Source organism: Calypte anna, chromosome 4A, assembly GCF_003957555.1.
Source record: "Calypte anna isolate BGI_N300 chromosome 4A, bCalAnn1_v1.p, whole genome shotgun sequence".
Classification (NCBI taxonomy): Eukaryota; Metazoa; Chordata; class Aves; order Apodiformes; family Trochilidae; genus Calypte; species Calypte anna.
The window spans coordinates 12,789,665-12,807,494 of record NC_044248.1 but is presented as its reverse complement, the minus strand read 5'-3'; the positions used below and the strand labels follow the sequence as shown (position 1 = coordinate 12,807,494).

The 17,830-nt window shown below is 34.5% G+C and overlaps 1 protein-coding gene across 1 annotated transcript in view; it reads left to right on the top strand.

Annotated features, from left to right (window-relative positions):
- Positions 1 to 17,830, top strand: part of ARAP2 (ArfGAP with RhoGAP domain, ankyrin repeat and PH domain 2) — a 117,686-nt gene that overhangs the window by 74,277 nt on the left and 25,579 nt on the right. Inside the window, exons 19-25 of the mRNA XM_030449915.1 lie at positions 553 to 716; positions 2,660 to 2,872; positions 5,031 to 5,136; positions 6,844 to 6,991; positions 7,473 to 7,541; positions 14,234 to 14,308; positions 15,290 to 15,407. Of these exons, the coding sequence (XP_030305775.1) occupies positions 553 to 716; positions 2,660 to 2,872; positions 5,031 to 5,136; positions 6,844 to 6,991; positions 7,473 to 7,541; positions 14,234 to 14,308; positions 15,290 to 15,407 (893 nt within the window). The remainder of the gene's footprint in view (positions 1 to 552; positions 717 to 2,659; positions 2,873 to 5,030; positions 5,137 to 6,843; positions 6,992 to 7,472; positions 7,542 to 14,233; positions 14,309 to 15,289; positions 15,408 to 17,830) is intronic.

Below are 17,830 nucleotides of genomic sequence, written 5' to 3'. Positions count from 1 at the left end.
ACTTTGAGAGCTGTGTGCAAATTATTGGCTTTTCTTAAATGGAAGAAGGAGGCTGAGTGTTTCTGCTAGCCAGGAATGTGTGGCATGACATTTGAAGTCATGAAGTAGGGAGATTTTAAAAGGAGCATCAGTAAGATGAAACTTCTTAGCGTCTCCTGCTCTGCTACTGAATGGCAGCCTGTGTGGTGGAACATGAGAGTACTTAAGATCCTGGTCAGTGTGTGCACAGACTGCATCCTCACTTCCTATCAAGATAGCAATGCCAGAGTAGAGATACTTATAAAAGTGAAATTGGAAGACACCAGTACCTCTAACAGTGTTTGTGGGTCTTCTTTCATTTCTTGTCACTACTGGTATAAGTGTAGTTGGGGACAAAAATATAAAATAAAAGGTTCTGTGACAATAGGCCAGCACCATGGCTTTTTGTGGTGGAACGTGCCTTGATGTCTTTATCCTAGTAATTTTTATTGTTAAAGAATAATTTGTTGCTGAAGTACAATGAAATGAGTTTTCTATTTTTCTCTGCATTCAGAATATTTTTATACTTTTCAGAACACTATACATCCATGGCCATACAAAGCTGGATTTCATGGTCTGGCATACTGCAATTGAAAAAGCAGCAGGTACAGATGGTAATGCCTTACAAGATCAGCAGCTCAGCAAAAATGATGTTCCTATTATAGTGAACAGCTGTATAGCGTTTGTCACACAGTATGGTAAGTATAAGTGGGTTTTATTCAACCTAAGATCATTCGTATAATACCTATGCCCCCACATGATCAGATCTTATTGGATGAGTTTATATACTACCTAAAGTCAAACCATACCCCTCTTTAGCCTCAGCTGAGAATGAGCAGTCTGGGGAAATTATACTTTGTAGATGCCTGTTACAGACATTTTCCCGTTTTAAAATTTGATGCTACCATGATTGATGTAGCTCAGGCTTGGTGTCTGGTGCCTCAGTGCAGAACACCTCAGCCCAGAAAATAACCTGTGTGAACCAGGCAATACTATGGCCAGGACTGGTAAGCACATCTTTTGGGAAAGTGGTATTAACTGTGAAGCAGAGTTCAATCTTGAGGCTGCTGTTCTTTCAGCATGATAGCTGAAGGATGTATAGTCAGCTACTGTTTGTTTAAATAAATTTTGCTAGCATAACTTTCCATAGCATTTGATCTTATGCAGATTGTGTCTCTGTCTTCCTTAAAGCTGGAAATTCATCTGTTTTCTTGTGAAATGCTAAATACATATCAACCCTGTACAAATCTGTCTTCAGGACAAATATGCCTGTAACCTCTGTCAGTATGAGAGAGCTTAGTTTATATTTCAGTGACTGAAGTTTAAATAACTTTTGAATATGGGTGCACTGCTTTCTGGTAAGTAGTTGTATCTGGGTTGCAACTATTGCCTAAAACCAAGGGAAACAGTTGGGTTTGCTACATTATTTTTTAATCATTGGCAATAGGAATTTTTCTAAATCTAGTTTACACTGTTTCATACATGGAAATGTTGCTAAAGCAAGGTAGTACCATTCTCCACTAAGAACAATTGCTCATGTGTGTTCTAAATTAAAATTCAGTTTCCCAATGTGTTCTAAATAGGGTAGAACTTTATTGAAAAAAATGAGTTTTTCAGCATTCCTGGGTTAAGATACCCATTTGAAGGCTGAAGGAATTATTTGTATGGATTACTTTTATGCATAAATGTTCTTCTGTCAACGTGGTAGAGGTTCTCTTTCCTTGTGTTCCACAAAGGGCAGACACTTTCAGGTCCCACAGCTATTCCTGACAGTAGCAACACCAAGACAGTATCAAAGGGTAATGCTTGAGGAAATGTGAATAGCAAGAATGTAAGGCATGATTTGAAAGGTTTTTTTGACAGAGTACTTAATGGGATGGGTGCATAAGAAAAGCAGGATCTTGTATAAATACAATTCTCTTTCTATTGAAGGTGGGAAACACCTGTACAAAGAGAAACAAGGGGACTGGGTGTCTATGCCAGACTTACACAAAGTGAAAAAAATTGAAGGTAGTCTTGGCTGTGTTTTAGACTAGGAATTTTCTTTTAAGTTGTCTTTGGTAGTTTTAGTTATAAAACAGAAGAATAGGGGCTGCCTGATGTCTTTATGAACCTGAGAAGAATCAGAAAAAAAGAAATACTTGTTACTAATATTGAGGCTTTTAAGAAGTGCAATGCTTTAGGTAGGGTGAATACAACAATAGTACACTGAGTCCTAAGATAACTTGACCAGTAATGAAATAGTGTGAGTTTTGCTCTTGAAAGAAGCTGTGTTTTAGGTGTAATACAATACCAGTAATCAAAGCATGTTTTCTTCACTGTGCATTTCTATAATATTGTTTAAGGAAGCAATGAAGAGAACTGGGGTTTTGAATTTTCTGTGAAGTATTCCTGAAACTGTGAACCTGGGCTTGTGTAATACACCATGTATTTTTTGCAGAGCTTTGGTTGAGTGTAAGCAGATTTGGCAGTGTTTTGCTAACAAAGTGAGCATGGGCAAAAGGCCAGAGAAATCTTATTAGGAAATATGAAGTCTTTGACAGCCAGATATGCTTTTCATATAATGATGTCTGGAGTTTTTAGGAGTATTCAGTTTTACATTTATTTATTTATTTTTCCATCCTGTATTTCTGTAACTTAGGTTTAGGAAGCAAGCAGATCTACCTTAAGAATGGTGATTCTGCCAATGTGGCTGAACTGTTGGAAAGCTTCAAAAAAGATGCAAGGAGTGTTAAACTAAGAGCAGGAAAACATCAACTTGAAGATGTGACAGACGTATTGAAAAGCTTTCTTTCTCAAATAGACGATGCACTGCTCACTAAGGAGCTTTATCCCTTCTGGATCTCTGCATTAGGTAATGTATTTAGTAATATTCTCTATGAAAAAGATTGTATATGCAAATTTGAGGGGGTTTTATTTACTTGCCCTATCTTGACCTATGTTATTTGAGAATTGGCAAAACAATTGTAGCGAGGAAGAAAATGTTTAAAGCTTGCTGCAATAGACTTACCTTTATGAGAGGTGATTTTATTGCCTTTAAATGAACCAGAATAATAACAAATACCAGTGTTTTGACCAACATTGCAGTGTGTCATAGTTGGATCAGCCAAGGTGAGAAGTGATAGTTAATATTTTATGGAACATTAATGTAGAATTAAGTAAACAAACGAATGTCAGTCTGAGATGTGTGGTACTCTGTCTTTTGACCATATGTAGAAGGTCAGTTCAAAACTGGCAAAATGTTTACACTATCATCTGCATAATAGTCAAATCACAGTCTTGCTGCTTAAATAATTAAAATAACTTTTGTGAACATTCACACAAAGTAATGTGAATAAACAAGGTAAGTTGCTAAGAATTGCTACTTGTTCTTTGTTTCCTTAGAATTGTGAATTTGAAAGAAAATTTAACTTCAACCCAAACTGTAACTTGTGATATACTTAAAACATGATGTGTGTCTGTATGATTGAAAACAGAACCATGAGATTTCTAGTACATTAATCAGTCACTCACATAAATTGAGATGATTTGTATACTTTTTTTTTACAAAATTACATTTGTTATTGTATTGCAGTATTTAAAGATTGCAAGGAAAAAACTCTTTCCCTCCTAAACTGCTATAAATTTGTAGACAGTGTGACAATGTGTAACAATGAGTTGCATAGGAAAAGCTAGGATAGAACATTAATCTCTGGATTAGTGTATTGAAATCATATAGGCCTCTTTACTGTGTGGTGAATTTTGTCTAAAATACTAAAAAGGTAACTAAAATCATATTCCTCTGTGATTTTGCTTAAGTTAAAACATATGGAGGTTGCTTTAGTATGAACTGCTAGAAGAGTTTGGGAAATCCAAGTATAAATACTAAACATTTTTTGCCTTTAGTCTCAATGTAAGCTAACAAAAGGAAAAATACTAAGAACTTACCACAAGATTGTTTTCCTCTTATCAGAAAATCAGTAACTGTTGTATCTATAGCACTTAGATTTAAGTTAGGTCTTTTATGAAAATGCATAATGGTATTACTGTGATTTATCTTCCTGATTTGTACGAGGCTTAAAATTCTGCTTCAGCTTTCCACTAGAGAATCCTGTCTAATACTATTAGAGTTAATTGACACTGGAAGTAATTGTGGGAGCGTTAAAACACTTGGGAAGATAAAGACCACCTTTAAGCTTTTTTTTGTTGTTGTTTTTTGTTTATTTTTTCTCCTAAGTATGGAATAGACAAAATATAGTGTAGTAGTGGAGAGTGCTAGCAATCAGCTGGAAGAGATGAGAGTTTTGTGAATTTTCTTTTCAGAAACTTGAGGAGCAAGGAACGAAAAAGCTAGATAAATAAATAAATCAACCAATAAATAAAATTTACATTAATTTTGCTCATTTCTCCATCAGGATTATGCTCTGTAGTATCTGTGCAGCACAGGGAAGCAGAAGGTAGAGAGGTGTGGCTATGACTCATATACCCATGACTGGAATTCCTGTCATCTGCTCTGCCACTATTCAACTATGTAACTTTGTACAACTTACCACCCCTTTGCTCTCCTCGTATCAGTCTTCAATGTTGGAATCTTTAAAGTACTTCAGGCCTTAAGAAACTTTTCCAATAAAAATAAATACAAAGGTCTTCTCTTTTCTCATCTCTGGGAGCACTTAGACGTAGACTTGCCCTTGTGCTTACACAGATGCACTTGCACGTGCATATGCACAAACTAAAACTTAAATATCATTTGAGTGGAAAAGCAGTTGTGCTGGGATTTAGCCTTAAACTTTAGTAACTGGTGTTTGAATATAGAACTGTCCTCTCGTTATTGACATTTCTGTTTCCTTGATCTGGTGTACAGTAGTGGATTTTGTTAATAGTAGTTTGTCAGTATTGCCTTTATGAAGAAGAAGCTGATTGGGTTAATTGTAATTTTAAATTAATAGATAATGTTAATATATTTAATGTGAACTGTTGTCAGTTTTTAGTGTGCACTGTTATTGATATTCAATGACTTTTTTTTCTTGCAGATATACAGAACGAAAAGGAACGTGTGAGGAAGTATGGAGCTTTTATTCGGACTCTTCCACCAGTCAATAGGGCAACTTTGGCTGCTTTAATTGAACATCTTTACAGGTCAGTGCAAATGATGTTATGTAGCAGAGAAATTCTTGTAAAGTGCTCTGAGTATAACCCTCCTGTAAATGAAATGTGGCTTGCTTCATTAACATCATCAAAACAGTATCAAAAGCTAACCTAGTTGTGACAATTAATTCTATTTGATTCCCTTTAATTTATAATTATTAATTTATAATTTTCTTTAGTTTTCTTTTAGCAGTAGGTATCTGCAAATGTTGATGGGATAAAACAGTCTTACAGGGAGAGAATGCTAACCAAGCAGGGTAATTTTTTATATAGCTTCTTTATAGTTTACCCCAGTCTGCTAGTCTTCCAGAGGACTATTGCAAATAGTTCTTGAAATTACAGCATTTTTCAGGGAAGCTGTTCTTCTCTATACTCTATATTGCATGTCATAACCTTGAGAATTAGCTGCACTTTGTTTTTTATCAGTGCTTCACTTTGTAGCTGAAGTAGTGGTAGAAAATATCAAAAATACAAACATGTTAAGTTCCAAAGACCATATCTAGATGACATAAGCAGCAATGGATGTATAAAAGATGTGTGATTTAGATGGTTGTGCAGTGTCATGGTTAAACAGTAACAGTCTACATTAGATTAGATTATCTATTGAAAAAGTTAAGTTATATTCCTGGTAAACTGTGGTGGGTAAAGAATATGTAGAACCTTTTCATTGCAGTGTTCAGAAATTACAGTACATAGCCAGGGACATAACAAATGTCTCTTAAAAACTAGTTATATGATATACAGAGCCATTATTGGGATAAAGATTATAATAAGTATGGAGTTTGACAGTGTTTCTTGGAATATCCAATTTAGATATATTAATATGCTGTTATATCTGCTCTGAAAGTATTTGAATTAGTGTGTCTGACAGCCAGAATTCTGCAACAGTTCTAAGTGTTTGCTTCCCAAAGAGGACACATTATATAAACAACAGAACTGGTAGAAAACTAAGTAAATAAACTAAGAAGGATCTTGTTTCTTTCCACATTTTGTTTTATCTCGGATCATAAGTTTGCAGGATATAAGTACATAACATAATACAGTGAAGCTGTATTTAACATCAGTGTGGCCTCACCTGGAATACTGTGTGCAGTTCTGGGCCCCACAATGTAATGAGGATGTGAGATTTCTTAAATGTGTCCATAGACAGGCAGCTTCCTGAGGATGGGAAATGGAGAAGGATGTGCCTATCCCTTCCTCCTGGTATCCAGTGATAGGGCATGTTGGGATGGTTCAAACTTCATCCATGACTTCATATTAGGAAGAATTTCTTTACCAAGAGGTTGGTCAAACAGTGAGACAGGTTTCCTAGAGAGTTGGTAGATGCTTCAAGACTATCAGTGTCTAAAAGGGATTTGGACAGTGCCCTTAACAGCATCCTTTAAGTATTGGTCCACCCTTAAGTGGCCAGGCAGTTGGAGTAGAGGATCACTGTAGGTCCCTTCCAACTGAACTTTTCTATTTTATTTTTATTCTATTCTAAAGAATTATTATATCACTTGACATGAAATTTTCATTCCTGAGCTGAAATGCAAGATAAAGAATATAAATAAATTTTAAAATATAAATAGTAATAGTTTTTTTATTATATTCGATGTATTTGTTATATTAGAAATTAACTCCATATTTGGTAGAGAAGCCTCAGACATTCAAAAGGACAAAGAAACCTTCTAAATATGTTTATCTTTCCTTCAACAGGGTGCAGAAGTGTTCTGAAATAAATCATATGAACCCTCACAACCTAGCCATGGTATTTTCCTCATGCTTATTTCAAACAAAAGGACACACTAGTGAAGAAGTCAATGTAATTGAAGATCTAATTAAAAATTATGTGCAACTTTTTGATGTAGGTATCTTTTTATAAAGTGTCATAGGATAATTGTTTTCTTAGTCTCTGTGCTGTGGTTACAAGAAAAATGAGAACGTTTGGTGCTTAGAAAGAACATTAAATCCAATTGGATAGGAAAAATACTACTAGCAGCAGTTTACTCTGGCACTATAACGCTCTTTGGGAGTTTTCCGTGGAGTTTTCTCTTCTATTATGTATTTGGTAAAGTTTATAGTAACAAATCCCACCAATTAAGTCATTTTTCTGACTGATAGGATATTTTGCATAGCTGCTTCTCTACCAACAAGATTAAGTGTTGCTTATTATAACAATGTATTATTGTTATATTGTTATTTACTGTTGTTAGATGTAAACGTTCCTCTAATATTTTTATTTATCGTAGTTTGTTATTAAATTAGTGTTTACTAGTTTTTGTTGTAATTTTTGTACTAGGTCCCTTATATTTATTAATCAATCAAAAATACTCCATTTTGAACAGATAAATGAAGACCAGGTCAAACAAATGGATATAGAGAACAGCTTTATTACCAGGTGGAAAGACACTCAGGTAAGTGGCAACTATTAACTGGTATGAAAACAATTTTAAATAAGACTATTTCATTGTTTTTAGGGTTTTTATACGTCGATTTAGCTTAAACGGAGTGAAAGTTGAAGGTCAACCCTCTCCTTGCCCATCCCTCTTCCCAGGTGTCTCTATACAACAGGTATGAGAGGCTGGATGCAGAAGGCCAGTCCCTGGATTATGGGTTTGATGGTTCATCATCAAGGCCTTGTAGCACAGCCACCTCCAGGAAGGAAAAAATGGGTTATGGTTGTAGGTGACTTCCTTTTGAAGGAAATGGAGGGTCCAGTATGCCAGACAGACCCTCTTTTTGCTTCTTTGGGGCCCTATAGTGCTTTGCATAATGCTATGTGTCTCTATAATGCTTTTTCTGTTGGCTGCTTTCCAGCAAGAGTTCTGTGGCTCTTTATAAGGCATCATTAGGAAGAAAGCATCTTGCAAATACACGTTGAGATTGCATGTTCTGTGAATTGCTATCTGGAGTCTTATTTGTATCTCATATTCTCTTATTGTCTGGGTCAGAATGGTATGAAGCTTTTTGAACATAATGACTGATTCTGAATGTACATACAGAAGGCACCTTTTTGTGCCTGGTGAGGATTGGCCAAGTCACTGGGAAACAATTTAAAGTTCATTTCTAATGTCTGTCTTGCAGAATGGAAACATCTGCCTTGGTAATGGCAAAAAAAAAAAAAAAAAGAAAGCCCAGAACTTCTTTCTGAAGTATCTTTAATGGAATTTACTAATTTTGGGGAGCATGACAAGGACCTTGTTGAGATGTGATAATGAAGTTTTGAAGGCTAAGGCAATTAAAACGCACAGATTTTTTTTTAAATATTTTTAATGTGGTTTTAGAATCAAAAAAGCTTTTTACAGCTTGTTTTACACTGCTAATATTTTCCAAGAAACTCTGGGAAACTCTAATGGTTAAGTGTTTGTGATACCTTCTGGGAGGACTAGAGATATATGAAAGGAGTTTCATGAGTAGAGAAAGAGGTAATAGAGACATTTTGATTAGACAGGGAGAAAAAAAGTAGAAAGAAAACTGAAATTCTGTTGATGGACTGAATAATATACCTGCAACTGCTGGCTAGGTGAGTTTATCTAAAACTGAAGCTGTGAGAAATATAGAGAAAGTTGTTTTGTTTTGTATCTTTTCCACCCCAGATACCATTGGAAAATCACCTTTATGAGGTGTGTTGTATTTAGGAGGATGCCTGTTGAAGAAAAAGAGAACAACTTGCTCTTAATTCTTTAAAATAGAAGTCTAGGCTTTCTGAAATTAGAAAGGTGTTTATTAAAAAGCTTCTAGCACCTGAAAAACTAGTCTTCCAAATTTTAAACTTTATAATCAAATTAGAACCTTCGTGGAAAATTGGGCCTGCTTGGACTGGTTTCTCTGGAATTCCCCAGACTGCTGGGAGGCAGAATTACAGAAAGATTGAAATGGGATTTTAACTGTTCTTATTTTGCTCTCAGCGAAGTCTTTAGCATTAATAATCAGCTATCTCAACTGATGGTTACACCTACTGTGTTAATAGACTCTGGCTCAATTCTCACAACACACATGGCTAAGCTTTAAATTATTTTCAAAAATGGTAATATCACTTTAAAGAGGAGACAAAATATGCTGCCTTATCACAGAATTATAATAGTATCTCAAAAAGGAAGGGACCCATAAAGATCATTCAGTCCGAATTCCCTGTTCCTCACAGGACTGCCTAAAACTAAACTGCATGACTAAGAGCAGCATCCAGACACTTAGTGAACTCTACAAAGTGTACTGCAGTAACCACTTCCCTGCAGAGCCTGTTCTAGTGACGAGCGACCCTCTCAGTGAAGAACTATTTCCTAATGTTCAATCAGAACTTGCTCTGACACAGCTTTATTGCAGGCTATAAGGAACCTGTTGAGATCATCTAATGTAATTATACAGCTGCTCAAGCATAGCCTCTTAGAGCAGATTGCCTGGGATTGTGTCCTGACAGATTCTGAATATCTGAAAAGATGGAGCCTCTCTCAGCAACCTCTTCTACTGTTTACCCATCTTCACCGTATAATTATTTACCTGTGTTCAGGTGGAATTTTGTGTAGTTTTAATTTGTGCCCGTTACCTCTTACCCTGTCACTGGATACACAATGGAACACAATGTTTTCCTTCCCATCAGATATTTTTACATGTTGGTAATATTCCCAAGATTCCTCTTCAGCAGACTGAACAGTCTCTTTCACTCTCTTCTTGTATGAAAGATGCTACAGTCCTTTCATCATCTTCATGATTCTTCACTGGACTCTTTCCAGTAATCCCGTTTCTTTCTTGTACCCAGGAGCCCATCACTTAGCACACAATCCTGCTGTGGCCTCCTCACTGCTAAATAGAAGAGAGGAGCCACCTCTCAACCTGCTGGCAGTGCTTTGCCTAACATAGCCCAGGAGGCTACAGAGTGTGTCCTGGTTATTTCTATTTCTTTTTGTTTCTTATACTTTCTGAAAGAGAAATTGAACATTTTCTTCCTTTTTAATATCGTATGAGGAATGAGAAGGCTAAAAAGCTCCTTGAGCAAGGTAAAGGCTGACCTGACTGCACTTTTCCTTTTCTTGACTATCTGTGGTTACAGTGTGGTACAGCTTTATTAGATGCAGTGTGGTGTGTTATTCCCTTTGTATCTGATTCCACCTCTTCACAATCCTTCCAGAATTTTGCAGTTACCTGGAATGACTTAGAGCTTCTCTGTTACATTGCTGCTTTGGAAATGTGAATTGAAGTCATTAAGTTCAGAGTGTATCCTGTTGGAGTTTAATCATGAGATATTCTTGGTGCTTTATCAAGATGGCACCAGTCTGAAATAAGTAACTTAGATACCAATAATGTTTTAATAGAACAGGCTCATTTGTTGGGTACCCAGGTAGATAAGTGATTGTTATAAGTGACTGTGAAATTAGACACAGAATTTTTGGTCTCTTTTTTGCATTTTTCAAGACCTGATGTGACTGAGCACCTTAGTTTTCCATATGAAGTTATATAAACAAAGGAAAAATATATCAAACATCCATATGCTAGAAAATTTCAGCATGGAAAGGAGACAGGAAGATCTATTATTAATGAAAAGTTATTGTAGTAAAGTACCAATTCTTTCACTCTTTTCTAGAATTATGTTACTTTTAAGACTTCATCAGATATTTTATGCTATATTATTGGTATTGGGTAGGCAGAATGGATGTACATTATAAATTGTGGACATTGGTTTATAGCTTTTTTTCTTTAATGTAGACTTGAATGGCATAAAATGGAAAATAGTATACAGACTGTTTGACTTCCCTTTTTCCCAAATGAGTCCATGATCTCAATGTAAAGCTGTGCCTGATCTCCCTGTAAAGATAATAAGCAATGCAAAATTCTTGAAATGAACTTGGTCACTGAGACATTTGAAAATTGTTTATCTAAAGTGATTCCAGATTCCTACTTGGAAAGCACAAATTCTTACTATTCAGTACATGTTTTCACAACCTGTTATAAGGACAATAGTAACTGAGCTGGTGGATTTTATTAATTAATCTCTATCAGTATTGTATCTGAAAATGTCACAAAATGCTGAATTTGATTTTTTAAATGTTTTTGAATCTTGTCAAATCGTTGTTATCTCTATTTGGTTTTTCCTGGCAAAAAGAGCCACCAGATGTTAAGCTAGCAAGTATGAACTCAGAACTCAGGAGACCTTAACTGCTTGGAAGCACTTGTACCAGAGATGACAACATTTTTCTTTTTAGCTTTCTAAACAAGCAAGGGATGTTGGAACAAAACTTCTACATTTTAGTGGTTGATAAATTGAAATATGAACTGCTTTTTAGAATAGCATTCTCTCTGTTATGTCAGCCTATTACCCCTTGAATATAACAAGTTAGGAATGAAGTACTCAAGAGCCTGACTGTCATTTATGGCAATTTGATTGTGACTATGAACATTTTTCCCCTCTGAATTAAGCTGTGGAACATTTTATGCCAGTTGCCAATTTTCCTGTGGCAGACATGATTAATGTAACTAGTATTTCAATTTAAAAATACATTTTTCTGAAACTCCATGTGCACCTAACACATGAAATGTTTGGATGGCTATTGCATGGGACCACTTCAATGCAGAAGGGAGTAATTCTGCTCAAAGATGGTGCTCTTGCTATTATTTCAAAGCATTTCCTACCTGAAGCCTACTGATAAAAGTAACTTTTTCTAAATGGTTACAAGGATGATTTGAGATTTTATATAAAACTTCTCTAAAAGAATTCAACTTTTCCTTAACTATGCATGGTCAATAGGTTTTTCTAGGGGAATACAGGAGAGCCAGACCTGGACTAACACAGAGTCCTTTTTCAAAAGATTGACCTCCCTTTTTGTTATGCTATGTAACTTCTGTCAGGAATATAAAATGCACATGACTTACAATGTCAGAAGACGATTATATGGATGCCAGCACTTTATATGTCCCAACCTGGTAAAATATAAACTTTTTAAACTGATTTTAAGTCCAGTTTAACATTTGATGCTTTCCTTAACACTATATAAAGAATAGGTAGACCATAGCTAGTTGGGATGAGCTGTATTTGTCAGTGTAGACCTGAAAGAGGATAAATATTTTCAGAATAGAAACAGTGGTTAGTTAAAATGGTGTAGCTTTAAACTGATACCTTTCATTATTTCACTGAAAGAAAACAGGGGGGGGAAATATGCTGAAATGCATTCTTTTTCAGCTTCTGAACTTCTGTCAGTTGCTACCAACATTCAGGGTGTAAGAGGTTTGCAAGACCATGCATATGCAAGACTTATGTATGCAGACCATGTAGCATGGGCATTGGACATCAGGCTCAGGACTGATGAGGTGAAGAGGTGGTTCTTGGGACATTTGATGCAGTGTTCAGAGAGCAGCTGAAACAAAATCCTGCTGAAGGCCTGGAGGTCCTGATGTCTGAAATGTCACCGAAGTTCTGTTCCAGGTGGCACTTCATGAGCTGCTCTTCATTTCCTGTTCACCATATACTTATGCCTGCTTTTCCTATTAGCTGCTGTCATTTACATATTTTCTCTCCATACAGTTGATAGGGCAGCCCAGTGGAAATCAAATGTCAGCTTCATTCTTATTTCCAACCTTTTTCTGTAATATCATCTGAAAAGCAAATTTTACAAGTAAATGAGCTTTTTTAGTCTGTGCTACTATAATTAAACAGCTTTCTTCAAAGTAGCTTTGTAATGCGTTTCCTCACAAACGTTTCCATTAGTTTTCCATTCTCAGAGGCTAACCTAACTTTAAAGTCATCGTTTTTAAGAATGTTAATGTTCTTTAAAATTGAGTGTTACCATTTATTTTTCTATAGAAATGAAGTTTTAGCTTCTGTAAATTAATCAGAACGTATCCCAAAGCTCACCTGTTTCTATAATTCTCTCCATATGTTATTCTGTATATGATGCACTGGTTTTACTTTTCTTAACCTCTTCCTCTATAGTAGTACTTAGAGAAGTAGCATCACTATCAATCCTGTTCTCAAACGTAAGACACAAATTGTTAGTCTTCACATTAATTTCATTATTAATTATTCATATAGGCTTAATACTAAATGGGTAGACTAGTTAAAAGGTCCAGTTTTCAGCCTTTTTTTTTTTCCTATGTGCATCACAATGTATTTCATTTTAGAAAATATTTTTGGCACTAGGATGAATTACTTTTTTAATGACTATACTGCAAGGAAATCAGAGCATACAAGCATGAGGCACTTGCAAATAGAAGAATAAATTAATTTCTTATCCACAAAATTTTTATTTAGTTTTAAGAATTTGATATTCTTAAATTGTTTGTTGGTAGTTAGCATATCAAACTTATGTAATACATGTGCTTTATCATATTTATTCTACATGTTAGCATTGTACATAAATTTTAGGTATCTATCCAACAAATTTGAAGAGCTGAACTGTATTTAACAGAGGTTGCTATCAAGACTATTTTTTTTGATTCTTTTTTTTTTAAAAGTGTAATGCCAAGTTTTCATTGTGATTAATAATAATTAATACTGTCTTCATAGTAATCAAATTATATTATATGGATGTGTACATTGATCTACATGACTGAAATATTCTTTTATTTATAATTTTTCCTCATTTTTCATTTTTCAATTTGGGGCTACTGTCCTGTCCTTTTTCATGGTTTAAAATTCTGTTGCTTTGGATCTGAAGTGAGCTTGGCTGACCTCTAAATCAGATTAATGTTTCTGACATTTTGAGATATCAAGGTATAGTTATGTCTTAAACTTTACAGTCTTAAGTGTAAATCTAAAATTTCCACTTATCTCATGTTTCCCCTAGTTTTCCTGTTTTTGAATGTGTATTTGTAAATTGTATTCATTTTGTTTGATACGATTCTGTTGGATTTAGTCAGGGTTTGAATTTTGCCCCTGAATCTGTGAATAGGGTTTTCTCTCATTACATTAGGATTTTTTATTACAGTAGTAAAAATTAATGTGCAGATTTTCCCATTAGAGTCAACATTTGTACTAGCTTTGCAGGTAAATGGGTGGAAATAAAAAGTTACTGTTCAGTAGGTCCTAAAACATCTACTGGATAATGTTTGTATTTTACTTAAATGGATGCTTTAAAATATTTTTGAGACCATCTAAGTATTTTTTGTTTTGTTTTAGGTTTCCCAGGCTGGAGATTTGCTTATTGACGTTTATGTGGAAAGAAAGGAGCCTGACTGTAGTATTATAATCAGGGTTAGTGTATAAAAGTGATACAGTGTTTTCACTAAGTACTTTCTCATGAAGTATACCAAATCTATTTTAACACGTTTTACTATGATTGCATAATGAAATAATTAATTTATATTTATCACTATTCTTCTAAATATTTATTTTTTACTTTGCTGAGTTGCATAAATTTTGAAACAGTTTCAAAGGGGAGATGTCTTCCTTTAGTTTTCTGCAGTAAACAGTGGTGTACATTCTCACAACTCTCCAGCTGCAACTGACAAGAATATTAACAAATACACAGTGAATGCTGGTTTTATTCAAGAGTACATTTAAATGACCTTCCTCATGGTTATAATTTTTGCCAGTGGCTGGCTGCTTTCTTTGAGTGCTAAGAAACCAAATTTTTGTGACTTATTATAACTGGGATTTTTCAGACTTGTATCTGATACAGTATTTTAAACATACTCTTCTTCATGTAGTATAGTTCTCTGCTGCTTGGATACTCAAAAAAAAAAATCCATTTCTGTAGTGGAAAAGAACAGATATTCTTAGAAGGAAGTAGAAAAATAAGTGCAATGCACTTTTCTTGACTGTTATACCTCTTCGTTTCTGTGTCCTTTTTGTTCCGTCCTGCATTTGACTCTCAAACACTTATGCATGGGCATATAAGCGGTATACGTAGTCATGCACTTGACATGCTTTTTAAAATAGTAATAGAAGTGGAAATATGCATTGCTACTATTAAAAAAATTATACTTCTGTAATACTTTCTCATACCGAGGAAAACATATCAAGTAATTTTGTTTCCTGTTTTTTCAAGGGTAAAGAAATTTCAGGTTACCAAGTTACCGGTTAGTTAGAAATTACAACTTCCTTTTCATGGAGCAAAATAAGGAAAACATGCTGGAGTCTGAAAAATACTTTAGGGAGGAGGAAGATTTTTAAAAGACAAATCAGAAATTGATAATTGTAATATATTATAAACTGACTCAATTTCTATCACAGGTATCACCATTGATGGAAGCAGAAGAATTAACTAATGATGTTTTAGCAATCAAAAACATTACACCAAACAAAGAAGATATTTGGGCTGCTTTTGAAGTGCTTGAAAATGGAGAACTAGGTTAGTGACAAATTTATGCATGTTGAAATTTTAGTGTTTCTATTTTCAATATTTAACCTAATCAAAAGCTCAGTTAGATTTACTAAAAAGTTTATAGAAGCATAACAAAATTTAGTCTTCATGATATTATTTTACGTTTGGTTACTAAGACATTGCATGATTTCTTTCTACACTTTGCCAGACATTGTGGGGTGGATTGCTTTAAAATGCTTGTAAATTTGGGGGAGCTAAAAAATGTTCTTTGTATTACTCTGCTCATTACTGTGTTCGTTAGTCATCAGCTATAGAAAAGTTGGCCTTAGCAAGTCTCAAATAAGGAACTTATGTTCATTAGAATGTCAGCAGTTGATTTTATAAGGATAATGCCTTTCAGAAAACAAAATGAAAAAATACAAGTAATATTTTGGGGAAAGGATATTTTTAAAATTATTTAGTTATTTTATCTTTGTAGATCAAAAAAAAGGCATAAGGTTGTGTAATCTCATTGTTATAGCAAGTGATGCTATCTAGCATCTTTAAACATTTGTTTTAAATATGTTTCTGCTGCCAAGAGGAGTAAATATCACGTGGTCACAATTGTGACAAATAGCCATGAACTATAAAGAGCATTTAACATTAGGAGTGCTTTATGCATGCTGGAGCTTGCACTTTGTTCTTATATACTTAGTATAACAGAAAGTAGTAGATATTTTTAAATTAAACATTGTAAAAATTTGTATTTTGGTGAATACTCATAATGTAATCAGTGCCTGTTAGCATTTCATAGTAAGTTGCCTCTCTGAAAACTATTTAGAAATGGAGAAAACTTAAGATTCCCAAGTGTCCCAAGTTTATTTGAATAGTTTTGTAGTACTTATTTTTCCATGTTCACAGTAATCTATTCAGATTTACTAACTTTCCTAGTATATTCAGTCTTGACTTTGGCAGTATCAGTCCCCTTTTGACTTAAAATAATTAATACTGATCCCTCTTTGCATCTTGCTGTGCAATTATAACATAGGGTTCACTTCCATATTCGTAGATGTGTAGTCAGCTGGTAATGGATGTAGATAAATACTGGTAGGGGATTTAAGTGTATCCCATTGAAACAAGAGTTTACAACACAAAGAAGGGAAATGGTATATCAGTGTTTTAAAACCAACAGAAACAAAAAGCAAATTAAAGAAAGACCTAATTCAGCACCTGACTTCCATCATAATAGAGTCTGATGATGAAATGTCTCCTTCATAAACTCCTTCCTGGAGGAATGTGTGCATCAGAACATGTGAACTGAATTAATAATGTTGAAAAATAAAAATAAGACAGGTAGTAAGAAGCATTTCCTCTGGAACACTCCTGTGGGGCCATGACTGAATCTGGCAGTCATAGAAAGGCCAGAGCACAGATAAAATAAAGAGGAAAACTCATCCTGTTCAGTCTTTGGTCCAAATGTGACAGTAAAGAACAAAAAACCAACCTGAGTCTTGAAGCAAAGTTTACTGGTTTGTTTCAAATGCCCATTAAGGATGACAGTGTCCTTCTTACAAAAATAAATTTTCTGCTTATATTCATGCATGATTTTGTAGCTTTCCAGTGCATGGTGATATTCAGTTTGTTACACTGAATTGGGAAGTTTTGTGAGTTACTTTACTTTTTGATATATACTGCCCTGAAAATGAACCCTGAGAAGTCAAGAAAGTTAGAATCTTATATTTTTCTAAAAGGTAATTTTCTCCTGATATTTAATGTTGTTTAAGGTGAAAATGATTTGGTTTGGATATTTACCACCATTTGATGACCTAAGTAAAAGGGTAATTGAATGTATGGGTTGACAGCTCACTGTTCAAAATTTTAAATTTGCAATATGTAAAATCAACTAAATTATTTGCATACAAAAATGTCAAAATAATTGATAATTTTATCTAACTTAATGCAGAATGTTCGATACCATATGCTTTTAGAAAATAAGGTCTACATTTTTTTTGGTAATTTGTGCTTGATGGATAGTTTGTAAATGAGGTGTGTTGCCAGTAAAATCACTAATGCATTTCAGCATAAAGATTTATGTACCATGTAATCCATGATGACAGATGGTCTTGAATGTAACTATAAATAAAACAGTAGGTTTATACCCTGGGAGAGCTGGAGTTTTAGGAAGATGTGGTTTGCCAGTGTTTCCTGTCTTTGATTTGTAAAGATTTTCCCTTGGCTTATTCTCTTTTGTACAAAGGCAACAAGTTGTTTTAACTTTATCAGATCAGAGTTCAGGTTTCTCAAAAGCCAAAATTTAAAAAAAATTGACCAGTTACAACAAATGGCATTACAAAGTAGGATTTGGGATGCTGTTTACAGAGTGGTAGTTTTGTTAGGCTTCTTGTATTCACAGTCAGATTTCTGTTGGATCTGGTACTGCAGATTTAGGGACTGTTTGCAAGATCTTCCCT